This window comes from Felis catus, chromosome E1 (genome assembly GCF_018350175.1).
Source record: "Felis catus isolate Fca126 chromosome E1, F.catus_Fca126_mat1.0, whole genome shotgun sequence".
Classification (NCBI taxonomy): domain Eukaryota; kingdom Metazoa; phylum Chordata; class Mammalia; order Carnivora; family Felidae; genus Felis; species Felis catus.
Window position 1 is genome coordinate 10,349,847 of NC_058381.1, and position 21,666 is coordinate 10,371,512.

The 21,666-nt window shown below is 39.4% G+C and overlaps 1 protein-coding gene across 5 annotated transcripts in view; it reads left to right on the forward strand.

Annotated features, from left to right (window-relative positions):
- The window catches only part of ULK2 (unc-51 like autophagy activating kinase 2), an 84,215-nt gene that overhangs the window by 34,871 nt on the left and 27,678 nt on the right, over nucleotides 1-21,666 (forward strand). For 4 of the 5 annotated variants that reach the window (XM_023244419.2, XM_045045168.1, XM_045045166.1 and 1 more), the window contains 2 exons: nucleotides 13,182-13,242; nucleotides 20,044-20,181. In XM_023244419.2, the coding sequence (XP_023100187.2) occupies nucleotides 13,182-13,242; nucleotides 20,044-20,181 (199 nt within the window). The remainder of the gene's footprint in view (nucleotides 1-13,181; nucleotides 13,243-20,043; nucleotides 20,182-21,666) is intronic. The other variant, XM_045045167.1, reaches the window with a different exon arrangement.

The window sequence follows — 21,666 nt, forward strand, 5'->3', positions numbered from 1 at the left end:
CGTGCTAGCTGCTGTGAAGAGCAAGCGCACTTTAGCATTTATTTTATAGACGCCGCAGCAGGAGTAGATGGCAATTTACGATCAGTGCTCTCCCACCTCAGAGTTACCTTTCAGAGATCGTCCAGCATACATTGGGGGTTTTATTTTATTTCATTTTATTTTTTTAAAGTAAGTAAACCTTAAACATTATGAAATATTTCAAACAGGAAGTAATACAGCAGATACTGCAGTCACCCCCATGCTAATTTTATTTATGTCAACATTTTGCCGTTTTGTTTTATGTGTCCTTTTTTAAAGATAAAAATGCTGCAGGTCAGCTAAAGTCCTTGCCCTTATTCTACTCTTGCCAGAGGTAAATTCTTTGCGTCGATTTTTTCTTATACTTCCACATATGCCAGGATCTGTAAATAACATACGGTATTCTTGTGTTTATACAGTTTTTAAGTAAATAGTATAAAGAAGCTTTCTATAGTTTGTTTTTTTATGCATGGTTTTGCTACGAAGCTAGATATATATATATATATATATATATATATATATATATATATATATATATCTAGGTGTGTGTCTAGTTCATTTTAATATCTGAATCTCACAGTACAACTAAACCACAGTTTGTCTATTTCTGTGCTGATGGTTACCTGGATTATTTGTCTTTTCACTATTCAGAATGTATTATAACAGATGTCCTTGGGTCAGAGTTCCTTCCACATGGATACTTCAGAAATTTTCAACCTCAAATCTACAAAATATTGGTTCACACAAGTTGTAGCCAGTCAGTAGCCTCTGCCAAGTGTCCCCTAATGGTATAATGGTACCTTCTAAAGAAAAGTCTTTACCTGGAATTCATTTTTGTAGATGGAATAAAGTAGGGATCCCATTATTGAATATTCTGTCCTTTCTCTACTGATAGGCAATTCCAGATTTGTCATAATCAGGTTTATATAAAGGATTAAGGGTTTTTTTTTAAGGTTTTCTGTCCCATTGGTCTATTTGTCTATATTATAAATCATTTTTAAATTTCATTTATTTAATTAAAAAAAATTTTTTTTAACATTTATTTACTTTTGAGACAGAGAGAGACAGAGCATGAACGGGGGAGGGTCAGAGAGAGAGAGGGAGACACAGAATCTGAAACAGGCTTCAGGCTCTGAGCTGTCAGCACAGAGCCCGACACGGGGCTTGAACTCACGAACCGCGAGATCATGACCTGAGCCGAAGTCGGACGCTTAACCGACTGAGCCACCCAGGTGCCCCACATTTATTTAATTTTTAAATAAATCATTTTTAAATTCATGCATGTGTGTGTGTGTGTGTGTGTGTGTGAGGTAGGGGGGAGAGATTGTGGGGAGGGGTGATGATAGCATTCTTGTATTCTTTGGAATCACTTTGGCTATTCTTGGCCCCCTTTATGCCCATGTAGTTTAAATTTGGCTTGACAAATCCTACAAAAAACCATTTGGGGATTTTTATGGGAATTGTGTTGATTTTATAAGACCTATTGAGAGGCAGTAAATGATCTTTACAATATTGAATTGTCAAATCAAGAGTATGTGTTTCTCCTTAACATGTTTTGGTACATATTTATATTTTCCTACATAAAGGACCTTCACATCTTTTGTTTTATTCTAGTTACCTTTGTTTTTTGTGCTTGTGTAAATATATGAAAACCTTTTTTTTCAAAACTGCTTCTGTTGAAGTCTTTGTGCCTCTAAACCTCAGAGGTCATTTCTTGGTCTTCATCTTTTTGATGTACTTACAGCGTGTGTTATAGTTGGCCACACCCTTCTTCTTAATTGCTAAAACTTTGTTATTTTGAAACGTACATACATTTTTTTCAAAGATTTCATTTTTTTAAATTTTTTTTTCAACGTTTATTTATTTTTGGGACAGAGAGAGACAGAGCATGAACCGGGGAGGGGCAGAGAGAGGGGGAGACACAGAATCGGAAACAGGCTCCAGGCTCTGAGCCATCAGCCCAGAGCCTGACGCGGGGCTCGAACTCACAGACCGCGAGATCGTGACCTGGCTGAAGTCGGACGCTTAACCGACTGCTCCACCCAGGCGCTCCTAGATTTCATTTTTTTTAGAGTAGTTTTAGGTTTACAAGAAAATTGAGAGGAAGATGCAGGTTTCCCCCACACCTCCTGCCTACCTCACCAGAACAGTACATTTGTCACTGAGGATGAGCCTACGTTGACATTGATCACAATCACCCAAAGTCCACAGTCTACTTAGAATTCATTCTTGTTGTACATCCTGTGGATTTGGAGAAAGGTGTAATGGCACGTTTCCATCATTATAATATACAGAGCATTTCTACTGCCCTAAAAATCTTCCATGCTCCCCACGTACTCCTTGGAAACCATTAATCCCTTTGTATAGTTTTATATCACAGTTTATCCATTTACCTTTTGAAGGATATTTTAGTTGCTTCCAAGCTTTGACAATGAAGAATAAAACTACTATAAACATCTGTGTGCATGTTTTTGTGTGAACATAAGTGTGCAACTCCTTTGGATAAACACCAAAGAGCATGACTCCTGGCTGGTATGGTGAGATCACGTTTCGTTTTGTCGGAAAACACCAAACTGTCTTCCAAAGTGGCTGCGCCATTTTGCATTCCTACCAGCAGTAAACGGGAGTTCCTGTTGCCCCATTACCCCCACCACCATTTAGTGCTGTCAGTGTTCCAGGATTGGGCTGTTCTGATAGGTGTGCAGTGGTGTCTTGTTTCAATTTGCACTTCTCTGATGACGTGGTGTTCAGCATCTTTTCGTATGCTTATTCACTATCCATATATCTTCTTTGGTGAGGTGTCTCTTAAGATCTTTGGTCCCTTTCTGTTATCTTTTTGTTGAACTTTTTCTTTGGTTTGGTTTGGTTTTTTGTTTTTGTTTTTCATTTTACTGATGGAATTTACTTATTTATTTATTTATTTAATTTTCAAATTTACATCCAAGTTCATTAGCATATAGTGTAGTAATGATTTCAGGAGTAGATTGCAGTGATTCGTCCCCTATGTATGACACCCAGTGCTCATCCCAACAAGTGTCTTCCTTAATGCCCCTTCCCCATTTAGCCCATCCCCCCACCCACAACCCCTCCAGCAACCCTTAGTTTGTTCTGTGTATTTAAGAGTCTCTTATTTTCTCTCCTTCCTTGTTTTTGTATTAGTTTTGCTTCCCTTCCCTTATGTTCATCTGTTTTGTATCTTAAATTCCTCATATGAGTTAAGTCCTATGATATTTGTCTTTCTCTAATTTCGCTTAGCACAATACCCTCTAGTTCCATCCACGTAGTTGCAAATGGCAAGATTTCATTCTTTTTGATTGCCAAGTGATACTCCATTGTATATATATACCACATCTTCTTTATGCATTCATCCGTCGATGGACATTTGGGCTCTTTCCATACTTTGGCTATTGTTGATAGTGTTGCTGTGAAAGGGGGTACATGTGCCCCTTTGAAACAACACACCTGTATCCCTTCGATAAATACCTAGTAGTGCAATTGCTGGATCGTAGGGTAGTTCTAGTTTTAATTTTTTGAGGAACCTCCATTCTGTTTTCCAGACTGGCTGCACCAGTTTGCATTCCCATTTCTATTGAGCTTTAAGAGCTCTTTGTATATTTGGGATAACAGTCCTTTATCAGATGTGTCTTTTGCAAATATTTTTGTCCAGTCTATGGGTATCTTTCATTTTCTTGATGTTGTCTTTCACAGAGTGGTTGTTTTCAATTTTGATAAGTTAAAATTAATCATTACATTTAATGATTAGTTAAATTATTTAAATCAATTTATTTCTTTCATGGATTGTGTTTCATGTTGGTATCATGACACCCAAGGTCCTCTAGGTTTTCTCCTATGTTATCTTCTACAATATTTGTAGTTTTTTGTTTTACATTTAGGTCTATGGCCCATTTTGAGTTAATTTTGTTTGAAAGATGTAAGGTCTATATCTAGATTCTTTTTTTTGTTCTGTGGATGTCTGATTGTTCTAGCACCATTTGTTGAAGAATGTTTCTGCTCCATTGTATTGTCTTTTCTCTTCTGTCAAAGATCAGTTGATTATATTTATGGGGTCTATTTCTGGTCTCCCTATTCTGTTCCATTGATCTGTTTGTTCTTTTACTAATACAACAGCGTCTTGATTAGTGTAGTTTTATAGTAAGTCTTGAAGTTGGGTAGCGTCAGTCCTCCAACTTTGTTCTTCTCATTCAGTATTGTGTTGGCTATTACAGGTCTTTTGCCTTTTCCATTTAAACTTTAGAATTAGTTTGTCAATGTCCACAAAACAAATTGCTGGGATTTTGACTGGGATTGTATTGAATCTATAGATCAAGTTGGGAAGAACTGACATGTGGACAATATTAAGTCTTCCTAACATAGAGTATCTCTCCATCTATTTAGTTCTTCTTTGATTTCATTCATCAGAGTTTTGTAGTTTTCCTCATAGAGATCTTGTATGTATTTTGTTAGATTTATACTAAATATTTTCATTTTGTGGGGGGCCGATGTAAATGGTGGTGTGCTGGGGTGCCTGGATGGCGCAGTTGGTTGAGCGTCCAACTTTGGCTCAGGTCATCATCTCGTGGTTGACTTGTTCGAGCCCCACGTTGGGCTCTGTGCTGACAGCTCGGAGCCTGGAGCCTGCTTCCGATTCTGTGTCTTCCTCTCTCTCTCTCTCTGCCCCTCCCCTGCTCATGCTCTGTCTCTCTCTGTCTCAAAAATAAATAAACATTAAAAAAATTTTTTTTTAAATGGTGGTGTGCTTTCAGTTTCAAATTTTAGTTGTTTATTACCGAGATAGAGGAAAGCAATTTATTTTTTTTAATATTAACCTTGTATCCTGCAGCCTTGCTTTAATCACTTATTAGTTTGGGAGATTTTGTGTGTGTGTGTGTGTGTGTGTGTGTGTGTGTGTGTGTGTGTGTGTGTGTTGTCAATTCTTTGAGTTTGTTTTTTTTTACATAAATAATCATGTCACCTGCAAGCAATAGTTTTATGTCTACCTTACCCAGCTGTATACATTTCATTTCCTTTTCTTGACTTATTGCATTAACAGGGACTTCCAGTGCAGTGTTGAAGGAGTGGTAATTTCACAGATTATATGAAACTGTAATAACCACAGTCCACAAAAAATCAGTGGGGGGAAAAAAGAAAGAAAAATGACGTCCTTATCTTCTTACCTGATCTTAGTGGGAAAGCTTGGAGTTTCTCACCATTTAGTATGATGTTAGCAGTAGCTTTTTGTAGATTTTTTTTTATCAAGTTGAAACAGTTCTCCTCCATTCCTAGTTTACCAGGAGTTTTTATCATGAATGGTTATTGCATTTTGTCAAATGCTTTTTCTGTGATTTTCCTTTTTAGTCTATTAATGTGATTACATTAATTTTAGAATGTTGAGCCAGCCTTGCATACCTGGGATAAATCCCATTTGGTTATGGTGTATATTTCTTTTTATACATTGTTGGATTCAATTTGCTCATGTTTTGTTGGAGATTTTTCTGGGTACTGATGCCCTTATAGAATGAATTAGGAAATACTGTCTCTGCTTCTATCCTCTGAAAGGAGATTGAAGATAAAGATTTGGTATAATTTCTTCCTTAAATGTTTGGTAAGAGTTCACCAGAGAACTCATCTGGGCCTGGTGCTTTCTGGTTTGGAAGGTTATTAATTACTGACTCAATTTCTTTAATAGAAATAGGCCTTTATTCAAATTGCGCGTTTCTTCCTGAGTGAGTTTTGGCAGATCGTGTCTTTCACAGAATTGGTCCATTTCGTCTAGGCTGTCAAGTTTGTGGACATAGAGTTGTGCATAGTATCCCTTTATTATCCTTTTAATTTCAGTGGGATCTCTTTCTGTTACTGATTGTTAGTTTATTTCTCTTGTGGTCTGAGAATAGACATTGCCTGATTTCTATTTTTTTAAATTTGTTAAGGTATGTTTTATGGCCCAGAATGTAGTCTGTCTTGCTGAATGTTCCATGTGAGTTTAAAAACAATATGTACTCTGCTGTTGTCGGATGAAGTTGTCTGTAGATGCCAATTATATCTAGGTGATTGACGGCGTTATTGAGTTCAACTATGTCCTTATTGATTTTCTGCCTGCTGGAGCTGTCCTTTAAAAAACATTTTTTTTTTAAAGTTTATTTGTTTATTTTGAGAGAGAGCATGAGCAAGGAAAGAGCAGAGAAAGAGAGAGAATCTCAAACAGGCTCTGACGCTGTCAGTGCAGAGCCTGATGCAGGGCTCAAACTCACGAAACTATGAGATCATGACCTGAGCTGGAATCAAGAGTCTGATGCTTGGGGCGCCTGGGTGGCTCAGTCAGTTAAGCGTCCAGCTTCGGCTCAGGTCATGGTCTCACGGTTTGTGGGCTCGAGCCCCGCGTCAGGCTCTGTGCTGACAGCTCAGAGCCTGGAGCCTGCTTCGGATTCTGAGTCTCCCTCTCTCTCTGCCCCTCCCCTACTCATGCCCTGTCTGTCTGTCTGTCTGTCTCTCAAAAATAAACATTAGGAAAATAAAGGTCAGGTGCTTAACCAGCTGAGCCACCCAGGTGCCCCTGGATCTGTCCATTTTTGAGGGAGGGGTGTTAAAGTCTCCCAACTATGATAGTGGTTTCACCTATTTCTCCTTGTAAGTTTTTGCCTTACATAGTTTGATGCTCTGTTGTTATGGACATGCGTACCTGTTGAGTAAGAATTATTATGTCTTCTTGGAGGATCTATGTTTATGTAAACATAAATGTATCACTGTGTAATGCCCTTTTTTATTCCTGATAACTTTGAAGTCTGCTGTGTTGGAGATTAAAGCTATTCCTGCTTTCTTTTGATTAGTGTTAGCATGGTCTATTTTTGTCTACCCATCTACTTTTTTAATCTATGTGTGTTTATATTTAAAGTGAGTTTCTTGTAGACAACATATAATTGGGTTGTGTATTTTAATCCAGTCTGAAATCTGTCTTTTAATAGGTGTATTTAGCCCATTGACATTAAAAGGGTTATTGATATAGTTAGATTAATATCTAACATATTTGTTAACTGTTTTCTATTCATCATCCTTGTTCTTTGTTCTATTTTTGTCTTCCACTCTTTCTGCCTTAAAATTTTTTTTTTAATGTTTATTTATTTTTGAGAGAGACAGAGACAGAATGTGAGTGGGCTAGGGGCAGAGAGAGAGGGAGACACAGAAGCAGAAGCAGAAGCAGGCTCCAGGCTCTGAGCTGTCAGCACCGAGCCTGACCTGGGGCTCAAACTCACGAGCTGTGAGATCATGACCTGAGCCGAAGTCGGACGCTCAACCGACTGAGCCACCCAGGCGCCCCTGCCTTTTGTGGGTTTAATTGAGCATTTATTACTCTATTTTTCTTTCCTTAGCATATCAATTATACTTTTTACTTTTTTTTTTTAGTGGTTGTCCTAGAGTTTGCAATATACGTTTGTAACTAATCCAGGCCCACTTTCAAATAAACTGTATCACTTCATGGGTAATGTGAAGTACCTTATAATAATAAAATCCTCATTCCTTCCTGCCATCCCTTGTATCATTGCTGTCATTCATTCTAGTTAAATATAAGCATATGTAAGCATATACATATATACATAAGACATAAACATTTAGCATACATAAGTGAATATACTGATGCTATTATTTTGTCAGCATATCCCCTCAATTTTTATTTGGGAAAGTCTTTATTTTTCTTTCACTTTTTTAAAAAGTTTATTTATTTATTTTGAGAGAGAAAGAGAGCAAGCGTGAACTAGGGAGGAGCAAAGAGAGAGGAGATAGAGAATCCCAAGCAGGCTCCATGCTGACAGCACGGAGCCTGACTTGGGGCTTGATCCCACGAACCATGAGATCATGACCTGAGTCAGAATCAAGAGTGAGCCACCCAGGAACCCCTTTCCTTCACTTTTGAAGGATAATTTTGCAGGGCACAGAATTCTAAGTTGGTGGTTTACTTCTCTCAACACTTTATGTCACTTGACTCTCTTCTTGCTTGCATGATTACTGAGAAGTCAATGTGATTCTTTGTTTTTTATTTATTTTTTTGTTTTTTATTTTTTTAAATTTACATCCAAATTAGTTAGCATATAGTGCAACAATGATTTCAGGAGTAGATTCCTTAGTGCCTCTTACCCATTGAGCCCATCCTCCTACCCACAATCCCTCCAGTAACCCTCAGTTTGTTCTCCATATTTATGAGTTTCTTCTGTTTTGTCCCCCTCCATGTTTTTATATTATTTTTCTTTCCCTTCCCTTATGTTCATCTGTTCTGTGTCTTAAAGTCCTCATATGAGTGAAGTCCTATGATTTTTGTCTTTGTCTGACTAATTTCACCTAGCATAATACCCTCCAGTTCCATCCACGTAGTTGCAAATGGCAAGATTTCATCCTTTTTGATTGCCGAATAATACTCCATTGTGTGTGTGTGTGTGCGCGTGTGTGTATATGTATGTGTGTGTGTGTGCATGTGTGTATACACACATCTTCTTTATCCATTCATCCATCGATGGACATTTGGGCTCTTTCCATACTTTGCCTATTGTCAATAGTGCTGCTAGAAACACGGGGGTGCATGTGTCCCTTCGAAACAGCACACCTGTATCCCATGGATAAATGCCTAGTAGTGCAGTTGCTGGGACGTAGGGTAGTTCTATTTTTAGTTTTTTGAGGAACCTCCCTACTGTTTTCCAGAGTGGCTGCACCAGCTTGCATTCCCATCAATGTGATTCTTATCTTTGTAAGTATGGCTTTTTCTTTGGCTTCTTGCAGAATTCTTTTTTCTTTACTTTTGATTTTCTGTAATTTGAAAATGATATGCCTAGGTGTAGTTGTTTTGGGCATTTATCCTGCTTGGAGTTCTTTGAGCTTCCTGAATCTGACATTCATTTAGGGAAATTCTGAGTCATTATTGTTTGAGATATTTCCCTCTGTTCCTTTTGTTCTTTCTTCTCTTTCTGGTAATCCCAGTACACATGTTACACCTGTTGTAGTTGTCCCACAGACTTTGGATATTCTGTTGATTTTTTTAAAAAGTCTTTGTTCTTATTCTGTTTGTTTTTCAGTTTTTGAGGATTCTGTCCATATGTTCTTTCCTCAGCTGTGTCCAGTGCACTAATAAGCCTATCAAAGGCAATCTTCATTTCCATTACAGTGCTTTTTAATCTCTAGTGTTTCTTTTTGGTTCTTTGTTAGTATGTCCATCTTTTTTTTATGTTGCTTATGTGTTTTTGCATGCTGTCTACCTTTTCCATTAGGGCCTTTAGCATATTAATCATAGTTTTAAATTTCCAGTCTGATAGTTCTTTTCTTTTTAAAGATATTTTAAAATGTTTTTTATTTAGTTTGAGAGAGAGAGAGAGAGAGAGAAAGAGGGTGGAGGGGCAGAGAGAGAGAATCCCAATCAGGCTTCGTGCTGTCAGCGCAGAGCCTGATGTGGGGCTCGATGCCACCAACGGTGAGATCACGACCTGAGCGGAAATCAAGAGTCAGACACTTAATCGACTGAGTCACCCAGGTGCCCCTCCAGCCTGATACTTCTAACATCCCTGCCAAGTCTGGTTCTGATGCTTGCTCTGTCTCTTCAAACTGCGTTTTGTTTTGTTTGTTTTGTTTTGCCTTTTGGTTGGTATGCCTTGTGACTTTTTCTTGATAGTCCTACATGATGTACTGGGTAAAAGGAACTGCTGTAAGTAGGCCTTTCAGTAAGTAGGAGGGGAAGTAAGTAGTAGGCCTGTATGTAGAAGTGTTCTGTAGCCCTGTGATTAGGTCTCAGTCTTTTAGTGAGCCTAGGTCTCTGCTCTGTGGGCATAAGTGTTTCCCAGTTTCTTTTTCCTGCCTTAGGTGGGACCGGATGGATGGCCGTAGGGGACTGGAGTTGGGCATTTCCCTGCCCCCAGGTCGGCTTGGCTCTGATTAAGTGGTTTCCCCTGAGGGCAGGCCTTGTTCCGAACAGAATGCTCAGACCTATTTAAAAATGGTCTCTCTTCCGTTATCTCAGCAGAAGCAGAAGGCGATTTTTCTCTGGTATTTACTGTGAGCTTCTGAATTCCTGGAGGTAAATCTGGCAATATTGTGAGCCTCCCTATGACTAGATCCTCCTGGAGTTTTTAACTCTGAGAGTTGTCCACAGTGATCCTCTAGCAAGTTGTCAGTCATGGTTCATGTTTTGCCACCCAGCTCTGTTTCCTCAAGCATTCTGCTGGTAAATCTTATCTCAGATAAGCCACAAGTCCCTGTGTTTGCCTGTCTCTCTAATCCTAGGGCATCGGTTTGCCCTTTGTCCTTCTCTCTCTTTTGGATCCAAGAAGAAGTTTTTTTAATGTTTATTTATTTTTGAGAGAGAGAGAGACAGAGACAGAGTGAGAGTGGGGGAGGGGCAGAGAGAGAGGGAGACACAGAATCCAAAGCAGGCTCCAGGCTCCGAGCTGTCAGCCCAGAGCCCAAGGTGGGGGGGGGGGGGGCTTGAACGTATAAACCGTGAGATCATGACCTGAGCTGAAGTTGGGCGCTTAACTGATTGAGCCACCCCACCCAGGCGCCCACCAAGAAGAATTGTTGACTGTTCAGTCTGTTCAACTTTTTACTTGTTGGGTTGGAATGGCAACTTCCAGGCTTCTTACTTGTGAGACTGGGAAGCGGAAGTCCTCATATAAGATTTTTGAAACATCTATACGATTTAAATAAATAAATAAATAAATAAATAAATAAATAAATAACATGTATACGATTTAAAAGTAATAACATAAGACAAATACCTGAGTACAGTCCTCTGATTTTCCTATCTCTTGTCAGATTTTACATTTTTTTGTCTTATTGCTCTAATTTTATGGAAATTTCCTTGATGTTTTCTTTCACTGAGCTTTTCATTTATGTTCTCATGTTTTAATTTTCAGAAGCTTCCCTCCTCCCTTTGAGAATTGTTCTTATTTCAGGGTGCAATATTTTGTTTTATCCGAGGACATTAATTACATATACATCTTTTAACCTTTCCCTGGAAAACATTTCTTTTTTTTTAAATCTCCCCCAGGTTGTTTGGGAATCTGGTTTTCAGATTGGATTTCCCTCCTTGGATGTTTGGTGGTTGTTGTGTACTCATAATTAAGAGTGGAAGATTAGAACATTGTTTGAAAGCTTTGTAAGTGGTGGGTCTTAGGGACACAATATGGCTGAGTCCTTGACTTGCCTTGGAATGCTTCCCTTTTGGAGGGCCATTCACATCTCCCAGAGAAGACTCCCTGATACAACATGGGGAAACCTCTGCTGGCTAAGGATTCTGTCTTCTTGGGTCTCCTAAATCAAATGAGGCTTATATCAACTTTATAGCTTCTAAGTTTTTGTGGCTGTTGACTTTTCTTTTTGCCCTTGTGAGTTTAGGCTCTTCTCTTTTCTCTCCCTCCCCAGTGTGGTATCAAGATAACGATATAATTACTAAAATCTTTTTATGGGAGGTGCCTGGCTGGCTCAATGGGTAGAGACTGTGACTCTTGATCTCAGGGTCAAGAGTTCAAGCCCCACATGGGGCATGAAGACTACTTAACAAAAGAAAACAGAACAAAACAAAAACTCTTTCAGTGGGTCTTTTTGTCCTTAGGATAATCTCATTAGGGATGTCCAATCAAATTACTGAGCTTTAAAGTCACTTGAAAGAATTCCCTTCTGGTGACAATACAGATATGTTGATATATGGTTATGAATGGCAAAACATTATCGTGGTTTGCTTTTGATTTCTAGGGATATTTTTTCTTTTGATTCTTTCTATTTTGTTTCATAATTATGTATGGTTCCAAACTCAAAGCTACAAAATGAAGTGCACTTAGTGAAACGTAGCTTCTATCTCTACCCCATCTGCCCTGTTCCCATGTCGGCAGCTATTTTCTTTAAAATAGATACCTTGCTTCCTCACTTCTCTTTATTCTCTTACCGTGATTTATTTTCCTTTATATTTCTTATCATGCCTGACACTGTTACCTTCTTTCACTGATAGAATGTAAGCTTCAAGAGAGCAGGGACTTGAGATGTGCTAAAATAAATACATTTCTCAAATCTTATTTAGGGCCATTCAAAGGGATATTTGTGTTGATTATTCCCCCCTTTTGAGTATAGGTTAGCTGTGTACTTTTTAAAAAATTGATATTATTTGCTGTGTCATATCAACACGTTAATTATGCCTTTACAGCCATTTATTTATTTATTTATCTATTTATCTATTTATTTTTTTATTTATTTAAAGTTTATTTCTTTTGAGAGAGGAAGAATGTGTGTGAGTGGTGGAGGGGTAGAGAGAGGGGGAGAGAGAGAGAATCTCCTCACCGTCAGTGCAGAGCCTTGACTCAGGGCTTGAACTCACAAACCACGAGATCATGACCTGAGCTGAAATCAAGAGTTGGACGCTTAACCAGCTGAGGCACCCAGGTGCCCCACGTTTACGGCCATTTAAAAATCACACAGGCAATGTGATAGAGTGGACATACCAGTGACGAGGAGTGAGGGGCCCCTGCGTCTGAGCCCAGCTCTGTTCCCACATACAGATGATGTAGGAGTAGGTGACGATGGCCTGTGGCACGTGCTGCCGTGGCTGAGAAGCCCCAGCTTCCACGTCTCGCTCAACAACCATTCAGGACACAGGAGTGTTTGTTATGCAGGAGGATGGGGGTGCTCCAACACTGGTGTGAGCTAGACTTTGTTTGCAGTCCGTTGTGCTAGAAGGTGACATGTGTGTTCTGGAAATTACCACAGTCTGAAAAAATTGCTCAGTAAAAACCGCCGAGTTTATGGGCAAGTTGGAATTGGAGGCATAATACTCCAGACATTGGTGAGTGACATATTAAAAAGAACACGATTGAAACGTTAGCACAGTTTTCCCGTGCGTGTTAGATGGTGGAGAAATACGTAACACTGAAATAAATATGACACTTTACCTCGTAAAGACCGGATTGTTTCTAGAAACGGGCGTTGGCGCGCTGCGGGCTGTGCGTTCAGCTGGGTGCAGCGTCTTCGGTGTTTCTCCTCGCGGTTTTTACCTGCTTTTACTCATGGAGGAAACTGCAACGTAAGCGAGTGGTCAATTTGTGTCGTGCTCAGATTTTTCCTAATGATCGTGTTGGAACAAGTTACGTCTTGTGAGCAGATGGTCGAGCAGAACTGACTGTATTTTCCTCTCTCTCCTGTAGATGACATGGCAACGGGAGCTGCTGGCAGGCGGGCTTCGACCGAGCTCTTGGTGTGTGGAGGGTATGTTCACGTACGTTAAACGAGAAGATCGCTCTCAGTTTGAATTTGGCGAGGGAAGTTAGGGGACTTTGACTGTGTTCCTGATTCTTAAAATTTAGTTTCACAGTGTGTCGTTTTTTGTAAACAAAGTTTAAGTTGTGGCAGAACACATGAAATCTGTCATCTGGGCCACGTTTAAGCTTACAGTGTAGTAGCGTTAAGTATATTCACGATGTGGTGCAACCACTCTCCGGAACTTTTTCGTCTTGCAAAAGTCAAACCCAGTACTCATTATGTAATAGCCTTCCCCATTTCTCCCATCCCTAGGCACTGCTAACTACCATTCTGCTTTCTGTTTCTATGGATGTGACTATTTTATATACCTCAAAAAAGTAGGATATACAACACGTGTCTTTTTGTGACTGGCTTCATTCAGTCATCGTACTATCCTCAAGGTTCATCCACGTTATAGCATGTGTCAGAATTTCCTTTTTAAGGCTGAATCATATTCCATGCTACACACATACCGTATTTTCTTTATCCGTTCTTCTTTCAACGGACAATTGTATTTCTTCTACCCCTTGGCTATTGTGAATACTTCTGCTATAAATGTGAATGTGCAGATACCTGTTTGAGACCCTGCTTTCAGTTGTGTTGGATATATACGCAACAGTGGGGTTGCTGGATTCATATCATATTAGAAGTGTTTGTGGAGCTGCCATACTGTTTTCCTCCATGGTTGTACCATTTTACGTTCCTACCAACAGTGTACAAGGGTTCTGGTTTCTCTACATCTTCAGTACCACTTGTTACTTCTTTTTTTGGGTGTGAGGTAATAGCTCATTGTGGTTTTGATTTGCAATTCTGTTAATGATTAGTGGTTTTGAGTGTCTTTTCATATACTTGTTGGCCATTTGTATGTCATTGGTTGTTGAGTTGTAGGAGTTCTTTATATATTTTGGATATTAACTCTTTATCAGATATATGATTTACAGATATTTCCTCCCATTCCAAAGATTGTTTTTCCAGTCCTTTGAGCATAGAAGTTTTAGAATTTTATGTAGTCTCATTTGTCTATTTTGTGTGTGTGTGTGTGTGTTTGGTGTCATATTCAAGAAATCATTGCCTAATCCAATGTCATGAAGCTTTTCTCCTATGTTTTCTTCTAGGAGTTATTGTATTCTATTTTAGAGACCAAGCAGGAGAGAAGGGTGGGGCGGGGGGGGGGGGGTGCGGAGAGAGACTCTTAAGCAGGCTCCGTGCTCAGTGTGGATCCCAACATGGGGCTCGATCCCACAACCCTGGGATTGTGACCTTCGCCGAAATGAAGAGTCAGATGCTCAACTGACTGAGCCACCCAGGTGCCCCACTGAATGTATTAGTTCTAAAGGCTTTTTGTGTGTGAAATCTTTAGGATGTTCTACATTTAAGATCATGTTTCCATGAACAAAAATAATTTTACTTTTTCCATTCAAATTTGAATGCCTTATATTTCTTTTTTTTTGTGCCTAATTGCTCTGGCTAAGAGTTGAATAGAAATGATGAGAGCAGGCATCCTTGTCTTGTTCCTGATCATAGAGAAAAGGCTTTCAGTCTTTAACCATTGAGTGTGATGTTAATTGTGGGTTTTTTATATATGGCATTTATTATGTTGAGGTAATTTTTTTCAATTCCTGGTTTGTTGAATGCTTTTTTAAAAATTGTTTTTATTTAGAGAGAGAGAGCACACAAGCTGGGGAGAGGAGCAGAGGGAGGGAAAGAGAGAGAATCTTAAGCAGGCTCCACATTTAGCACGGAGCCCAGTGAGGGGCTCAATCTTAGGACCCTGGGATCATGACCTGAGCTGGAAGAGTCAGATACTCGACCAGCTGAGCCCCCCAGGCACCCCTGTTGAATGCATTTTATCGTGAAAGGATGTTGGGATTTTGTCAAATGCTTTTTCTGCATGAATTGAGATAGTCCTGTGGTTTTGGTCCTTTCTGTTGATGTAGGTGTGTTATAAATCACATTTGGTCATGGTTTATGATCCTTTTAATGTGTTGTTGAATTTGGTTTGCTAATATTTTGTTAAGGATTTTTGCATCAAATTTCATAGGGGAAATTGTGCTGTAGTTTTTTGTTTTTGTAGTATCTACGTGTGGTTTGGTATTAGGATAATGCTGAACTCATGGAATGAGTTTGGGAGTATTTCCTCCTCTTTAATATTTTGGATGAGTTTGAGATGTTGATGTTCTTTCTTTCTTTCTTTCTTTCTTTCTTTCTTTCTTTCTTTCTTTCATTCATTTATTTAATTTTTGAGAGAGAGACTGAATGAAAGTGTGGGAGGGGCAGAGAGAAGGAGACACAGAATCCAAAGCAGGCTCCAGGCTCTGAGCTGTCAGCACAGAGCCCCATGGGGGGCTCGAACTCACAAACCATGAGATCATGACCTGAGCCGAAGTCCAACGTTTAACCAGCTGAGCCACCCATGCACCCCTGATGTTAATTCTTTAAATGTTGGGTAGAATTCACCAGTGAAAGTCTTAGGCTTTTTTTGGTGTTGGAAGGTTTTTGATTACTGATCAAGTCTCCTTAGTTATGGGTCTGTTCAGATTTTCTCGTTCTTTATCATCCAGTCTTGGTAGCCTGTGTGTGTGTAGAAATTTATACATTTCTTCAGGTTATCCAGCTTGTTGACAAGTATTTTGCAATTTCTTAAGATTTGTTTTGTGACCTAATGTGTGGTCTATCCTGGAGAGCGTTTCGTGTATACCTGAGAAGAACGAGTGTTCTTCTGTTGGTGGGAGGAGTGCTCGGTGTGTGTCTACAAGATCCAGTTGGTCTAGAGTGTTGTTCAAGCCCTGGTTCTTTATTGATCTTTTATCTGGTTGTTCTATCCATTATTGAAAGTGGGGGTACAGCTATTATTATGGAATTATCTATTTCTCCCTTCAATTCTGTCAGTATTTGCTTGATCTATTTGGGAGAGCTGATGTTTGGTGCATAAATATTTATAATTGTTATATTTTTCTGGTTAAGTGACTCTTTAATCATTATACATTATGTCCTTTTTTGTATCTTGTAACAGTGTTTGACTGAAAGTCTTTTTTGTCTGATATTATCGCTGTGCCTGCTCTCTTCTGGTTACCATTTGCATGGGATATTCTTTCACTTTCAGCCTAATAGGGGAAGATAGATTACTGTCATTTTGTTACTTTTATGTATGTTAAGGCTTTTTGGTCCCTCATTTCCTCTCTTGCTACCTTTCTTTGTGTTTTGTTGACCTTGTTGTAGTGACATGCTTCAGTTCACATTTCCTATCGTGTGTATTCTATAGATATATTCTTTGTGATTACTATTGGGACTACATGAAATATCCTAACAGTTACAACAATCTCATTTAACTGATAACTTCAATTGCCTGCAAAAACTCTACTCCTGGGGCACCTGGGTGACTCAGTTCGTTAAGTGTCCGACTTCAGCTCAGGTCATGATCCCACAGTTGGTGAGTTCGAGCCCTGCATCAGGCTCTGTGCTGACAGCTTGAAGCCTGGACCCTGCTTTGGATTCTGTGTCTCCCTCTCTCTCTGACCCTCCCCTGCTCGCTCGCTCTCTCTCTCTCTCTCTCTCACACACACACACACTCACTCTCTCTCTCTCTCTCAAAAATAACTAAACATTAAAAAAATATTTTAAAAAACCCTCCTAATGGAGAGTATGGGAGTACACTACCCCCATTTATGCTATTGATGTCACAAATGGCATCTTTATATGTTCCTTTTTCTTGTAAATTTTTTAAATGTTTTTGAGAGAGAGAGCACAAGTAGGGGAGGGGCAGAGAGGAAGACAGAATATGAAGCAGACTCCAGGCTCTGAGCTGTCAGCGCAGAGCCGGATGTGGGGCTCAAACCCACAATCTGTGAGATCATGAGCTGAGCCAAAGTCAGACGTTTAGTCAACTGAGCCACTCAGGCACCCCATGTGTTTCTAATAATATCATAGATTTATGGGCTTTGGGGTACTTTTGTCTCTTACATGGTATAGAAGAATTGGGACATGCTGATCTTAAACGAGAGGGGAAAATAGTGATAGCAGGACTACATAATGGCTCTGAAAGCTTCTCTTCTGTCATCGGTCTGTTTCCCTCTGGTTTGAGAACAGCATGTCCTAACTGGGAGCTGTTCTTTCAACCTACCTCCCGGGATTTGTGGCAGGATTGCCCACACCAGGGAGTATAGAAATGGGTCCAAAGAGAGGTAGTGAGTATTTTGGAAACAAAAAACAAAAAAACACTCTACCATAAGATATTAAGTGCAGGTGAAAACAGAAATTACTAAAAATACATTGAAATTATGCTGTATGCAAAAATAAAATGGTTTGATGCAGGTACAAGACATATTGTTTGTGAAGTCGTTAAAACTTTGCACCTCCGTATCCCAAACTGTCATGTCATATGCCAGTCTATGCAATGTTGGTAGTAGTAGGTCTCATTCTTCCTCGGAGCCTCACTTTTGTTGAAAGTAGTTTGAAATATTTAACCTAAGTCTTTCCGGGAAAATTTCTGACCCCTAGATAAAAATGACTCATTTCCGTAAAATAAAAGTGTATTGTATTTTGGGCAGCCTGCTTAGTCTTTCTAGTATTCCATGCAGGTCAAATGGGACTTTGCACATAGAGAGTCCTCTGAACTGCTTTACTTAGTGGGGGTGGGGAGGCCGTGCTGGAGACTCAGGGCATGCATAGACCTTCCCTCTCCTCATCCTGGGCTTAGGGAGTCAAGTAATGGTTAAATATTGATATTAATATAAAGCTAGACAGAAATTTGGCTTCAGTGGTGTTAGCTAGCTGGTGCTCTGGGGATTTCTCCTGGGAAGACTTTGTAGACTGAGCAGGTCTGCTTGAAGGTTCTGTCCAGAGACTGTCGGAGACCACATTTCCAGAACACCTGTCATGGCTGCTTATCTCCTCATATGCTGGGAGAGGATTGCTTAGGATTCCCTGAGAGAGGTGCTTTGAATTATGTATGAAGTTGATCAATTTATATCATAGGGTACTCTTACTCAGCTTCTAATTTCCCTTTGGTGAAAAGATATTAGAACTTGACGATGTATATGTTAAAAGAAATTCCCAGATGTACTTGCTTCACTAAGTCTTTACTAACTCATTGAATTGAGACAGTAGGAATGAACATTTGTTCACTCACATTCTGATCTTTGATGGCCGTGCTGGCTATTGTCTTACTGAGGAACTTAGGCTCCCAGGCCTGTGCGAGCTCTGGGTTGCAGGCACCACAGTTGGTTAATGAAGTCTTGTAAACCTGTTTAGTTTCCGCTAGTAGAAGTTTTTGGTTTTGTTTTGTTTCATTTTCAGGTTGTAGGTAAACTTCACAATCAGATATATAGATATTAAAAACACACATTATTGTATTTAAAAGATACTTAACATTACGTTTGACACTAATGTATGTGTCAACTGTACTTCAATATGGATGGATGGATGGATGGATGGATGGATGGATGGATGGATAAATAAATGAATACACGACAATGAGAATTACCTAAATGGAAAAATAGAGTGAGGTTATAGACAAAAAGCTAGAAACAACAGTCCTGACTGTAGCGTGGTTCACACTAAAGGTTTAGTTTTCTTGCAAGATGAGAAGTCAAAATAAATAGCTGTTGTCTTCGTTTCTTTGGCTCAAGGAAGTTGTCTCCAATTCTTTTGGCCTGTTGTTCATAGTTCAAAGGTAGTTGCTTAAGCTCCGGCAAGCATACCCACAGTCCAGGCAGGAGGAAGGAGGAAGGAGGAAGAGTGGATCGAAGACTTCCACTTACATCTCATTGACCAGGAAAGATATATGACTACTCATGGCTGCAAAGGAGTCTGGGATGTGTCATAATTTCACTGAGCAAATTGCCATCTTCCATAAAATTTGAGTTCTGCTAGTCAGAAAGAGTGGGTGAATGGATATTGGAGAAAGCAACTAACATCTCTATTAGAGATGAGATTTTATTTAAATATGAAATGCTCTAATATTTCAAAAGCTCTAAAGTGACACTTTAGATGAATATCATATTGTTTGTTAGATAAGTATACAGTCTCTTGATATCTGTAATATTGTAATTTGAGAAAAAGTATTAGATTCATGTGGCTTTTTTGGACTTATAGGAGGACAGAAAAATAAAATAAATCATCTTTTAAGGCCCGGTATTGTCCCTGATGTGTCAAGACAGGTTGCAAATTGAATTGAAAGTCATCCAAGGACATCCTGTTTCTGAATTTATGAAAATCAAGGGGAGAGGCTGTTACAGAAACCCAGTACTAACACCTCACCATGTGGGCCTCAGATCAATAATGTGCTTTGAGAGTTGCACAGTGTTGTTTGCAATCTTTTTAAAAGTCAGAAGTTCTTTGGGAATGTTTACCGCATTCATAACTTTTGTAAACATTCCTGTCATCTTTGCTCATGAACTTCCTGTTCTTTTACCCAGCATATTTTCCTAGAAATATTTTTTTTCTCTCACATAATAATGAATAGCAGAATGTGAGCAGATGAAACTGAGTTTTGCCAACCTACGGACTTTTCCTATTGTCGTAGAGGAATGTTTTTCCAGTTTTTGTTAGAATTCTTCGTCCTCAATAAGCATCTGAATGTCTGGAGAGTCTTTTAAATGACTAATGTGATTTTCTGTGCCTTATTTTTTGAGATGATCATTTTTTATTCACATAGAAGCGATCGTTTGGCCCCTTCTAGAATCTTCTCTAAATATCACCAATGTGTCAAATGAAAGAAAAACACGCTTACTTGGATTTCTTGCCTTTTTCAATAAATTACGGTTGCAGGCAGTGCCAGCCTACCGTGTCCCCTCACAGTGAGACAGCACCAATTCCGGTCCCTACTCAGATAAGGAATTATCAGCGCATAGAGCAGAATCTCACATCTACTGCCAGCTCTGGCACAAATCTGCACGGTTCTCCAAGGTAAGCTAGCATTCTCTTTTCTTCCTTTTCTTTTAAAAAATATGTTGTTATTATTCAAAGATCTGTTACTTTCCGGGGCATCTGGCCGGCTCAACTGGTGGAGCATGCGACTCTTGATCCGGGGGTTGTAAGTTCAAGCCCCACGTTGGGTGTCAAGATTACTTAAAATTAAAATCTTTAAAAAAAAAAAAAATTGTATCCTTAGAAATAGGAAAGAGACTGCATCCATAAATTGGTACAAAATGTTTTTGAAAATAATCAAAATCAAAAAGACCTCTTGGATGTTATAAAATATAACTGAAATAGATAAAAATAAATGTTGGAAGACAAAGTTGAGGCCGTATCTGAAATAGGTGAATCAAATAAAGAAGGTGGAAACTATGAATAAAATATATTCTTCAGGGGTGCCTGGGTGGCTCAGTTGCTTAAATGTCTCTTTCTCTCTCTCTTTTTTTTTTTAATGTTTATTTATTTTTGAGAGAGGGCAAGCGTGAGCCTGGCGGGGCAGTGAGAGAGAGACAGAGGATCTGAAGTGGGCTCTGTGCTGACAGTGGTGAGCCTGATGCAGGGCTCAGACTCAGGAGCCACCAGATCATGACCTGAGCCAAAGTCGGATGCTCAACCAACTGAGCCACCCAGGCACCCCAGGTGTCTGTCTCTTGATCTCAGTTCAGATCTTGATCTCAGGGTCATGAATTCAAGCCCCACACTGGGCTCCACACTGGGCTCCACACTGGGCATGGAGCTTACTTAAAAACAAAAAAAAAGAAAAAATCTTCAGGTGTTAATGTAGGCATTCCAGAAAGAACAAGTCAAATGGTGAAGAAGAAAATTTCCAGGAAATAATCAAGAGAAAGTTTTCCAGGATTGGAGAACACAAGATTTTAGGTTAAAAGGGCCCACCTAATGTAGAGCTCAGTGAATGGAAGAAGATTCATAGGATGTAAACTGAGAAAACTTCTACAAAGAGCATTTTGGCAGTATCTGTGAAGATTATTAACGGATGTATCTTTTGAACCCAGCACTCTAACTTCTGGCAGTTTATTCTATGGATATACAGTCCTCGCCTGTGTATGAAATTACATATACACAGGTCGTTAATTGTTACAATAGCAAAGGATGAGAAGTAAGCCAAGTTCCCACCAGTAAGTGACTGCTGTAAGGTCCACCTGTGACAACAGAGCACCTTCCATAAAAAGAGGAAGGAAGCTCTCTGTGCACTAAGGTAGAAACATTTCCAAGGTATTTTATAAAATGAAAAAAGCGAAGTGATAACAGGATTAGCAGTGGTTTTCAAAGTGTGGTTCATGTGTGGCTCCCTTCCAGAAGGTCCATGAGGTCAAACCTGTTTTCGTAATGATACTGGGACATCGTTTGCTTTCTCTCACTGTGTGGATATGCACTGATAGTGCAAAAGCAATGACGTGCAAATTGCTGGTGCCTTAAAATGCATCACGGTGGTGGCACCCAACCACACTGTGAGTT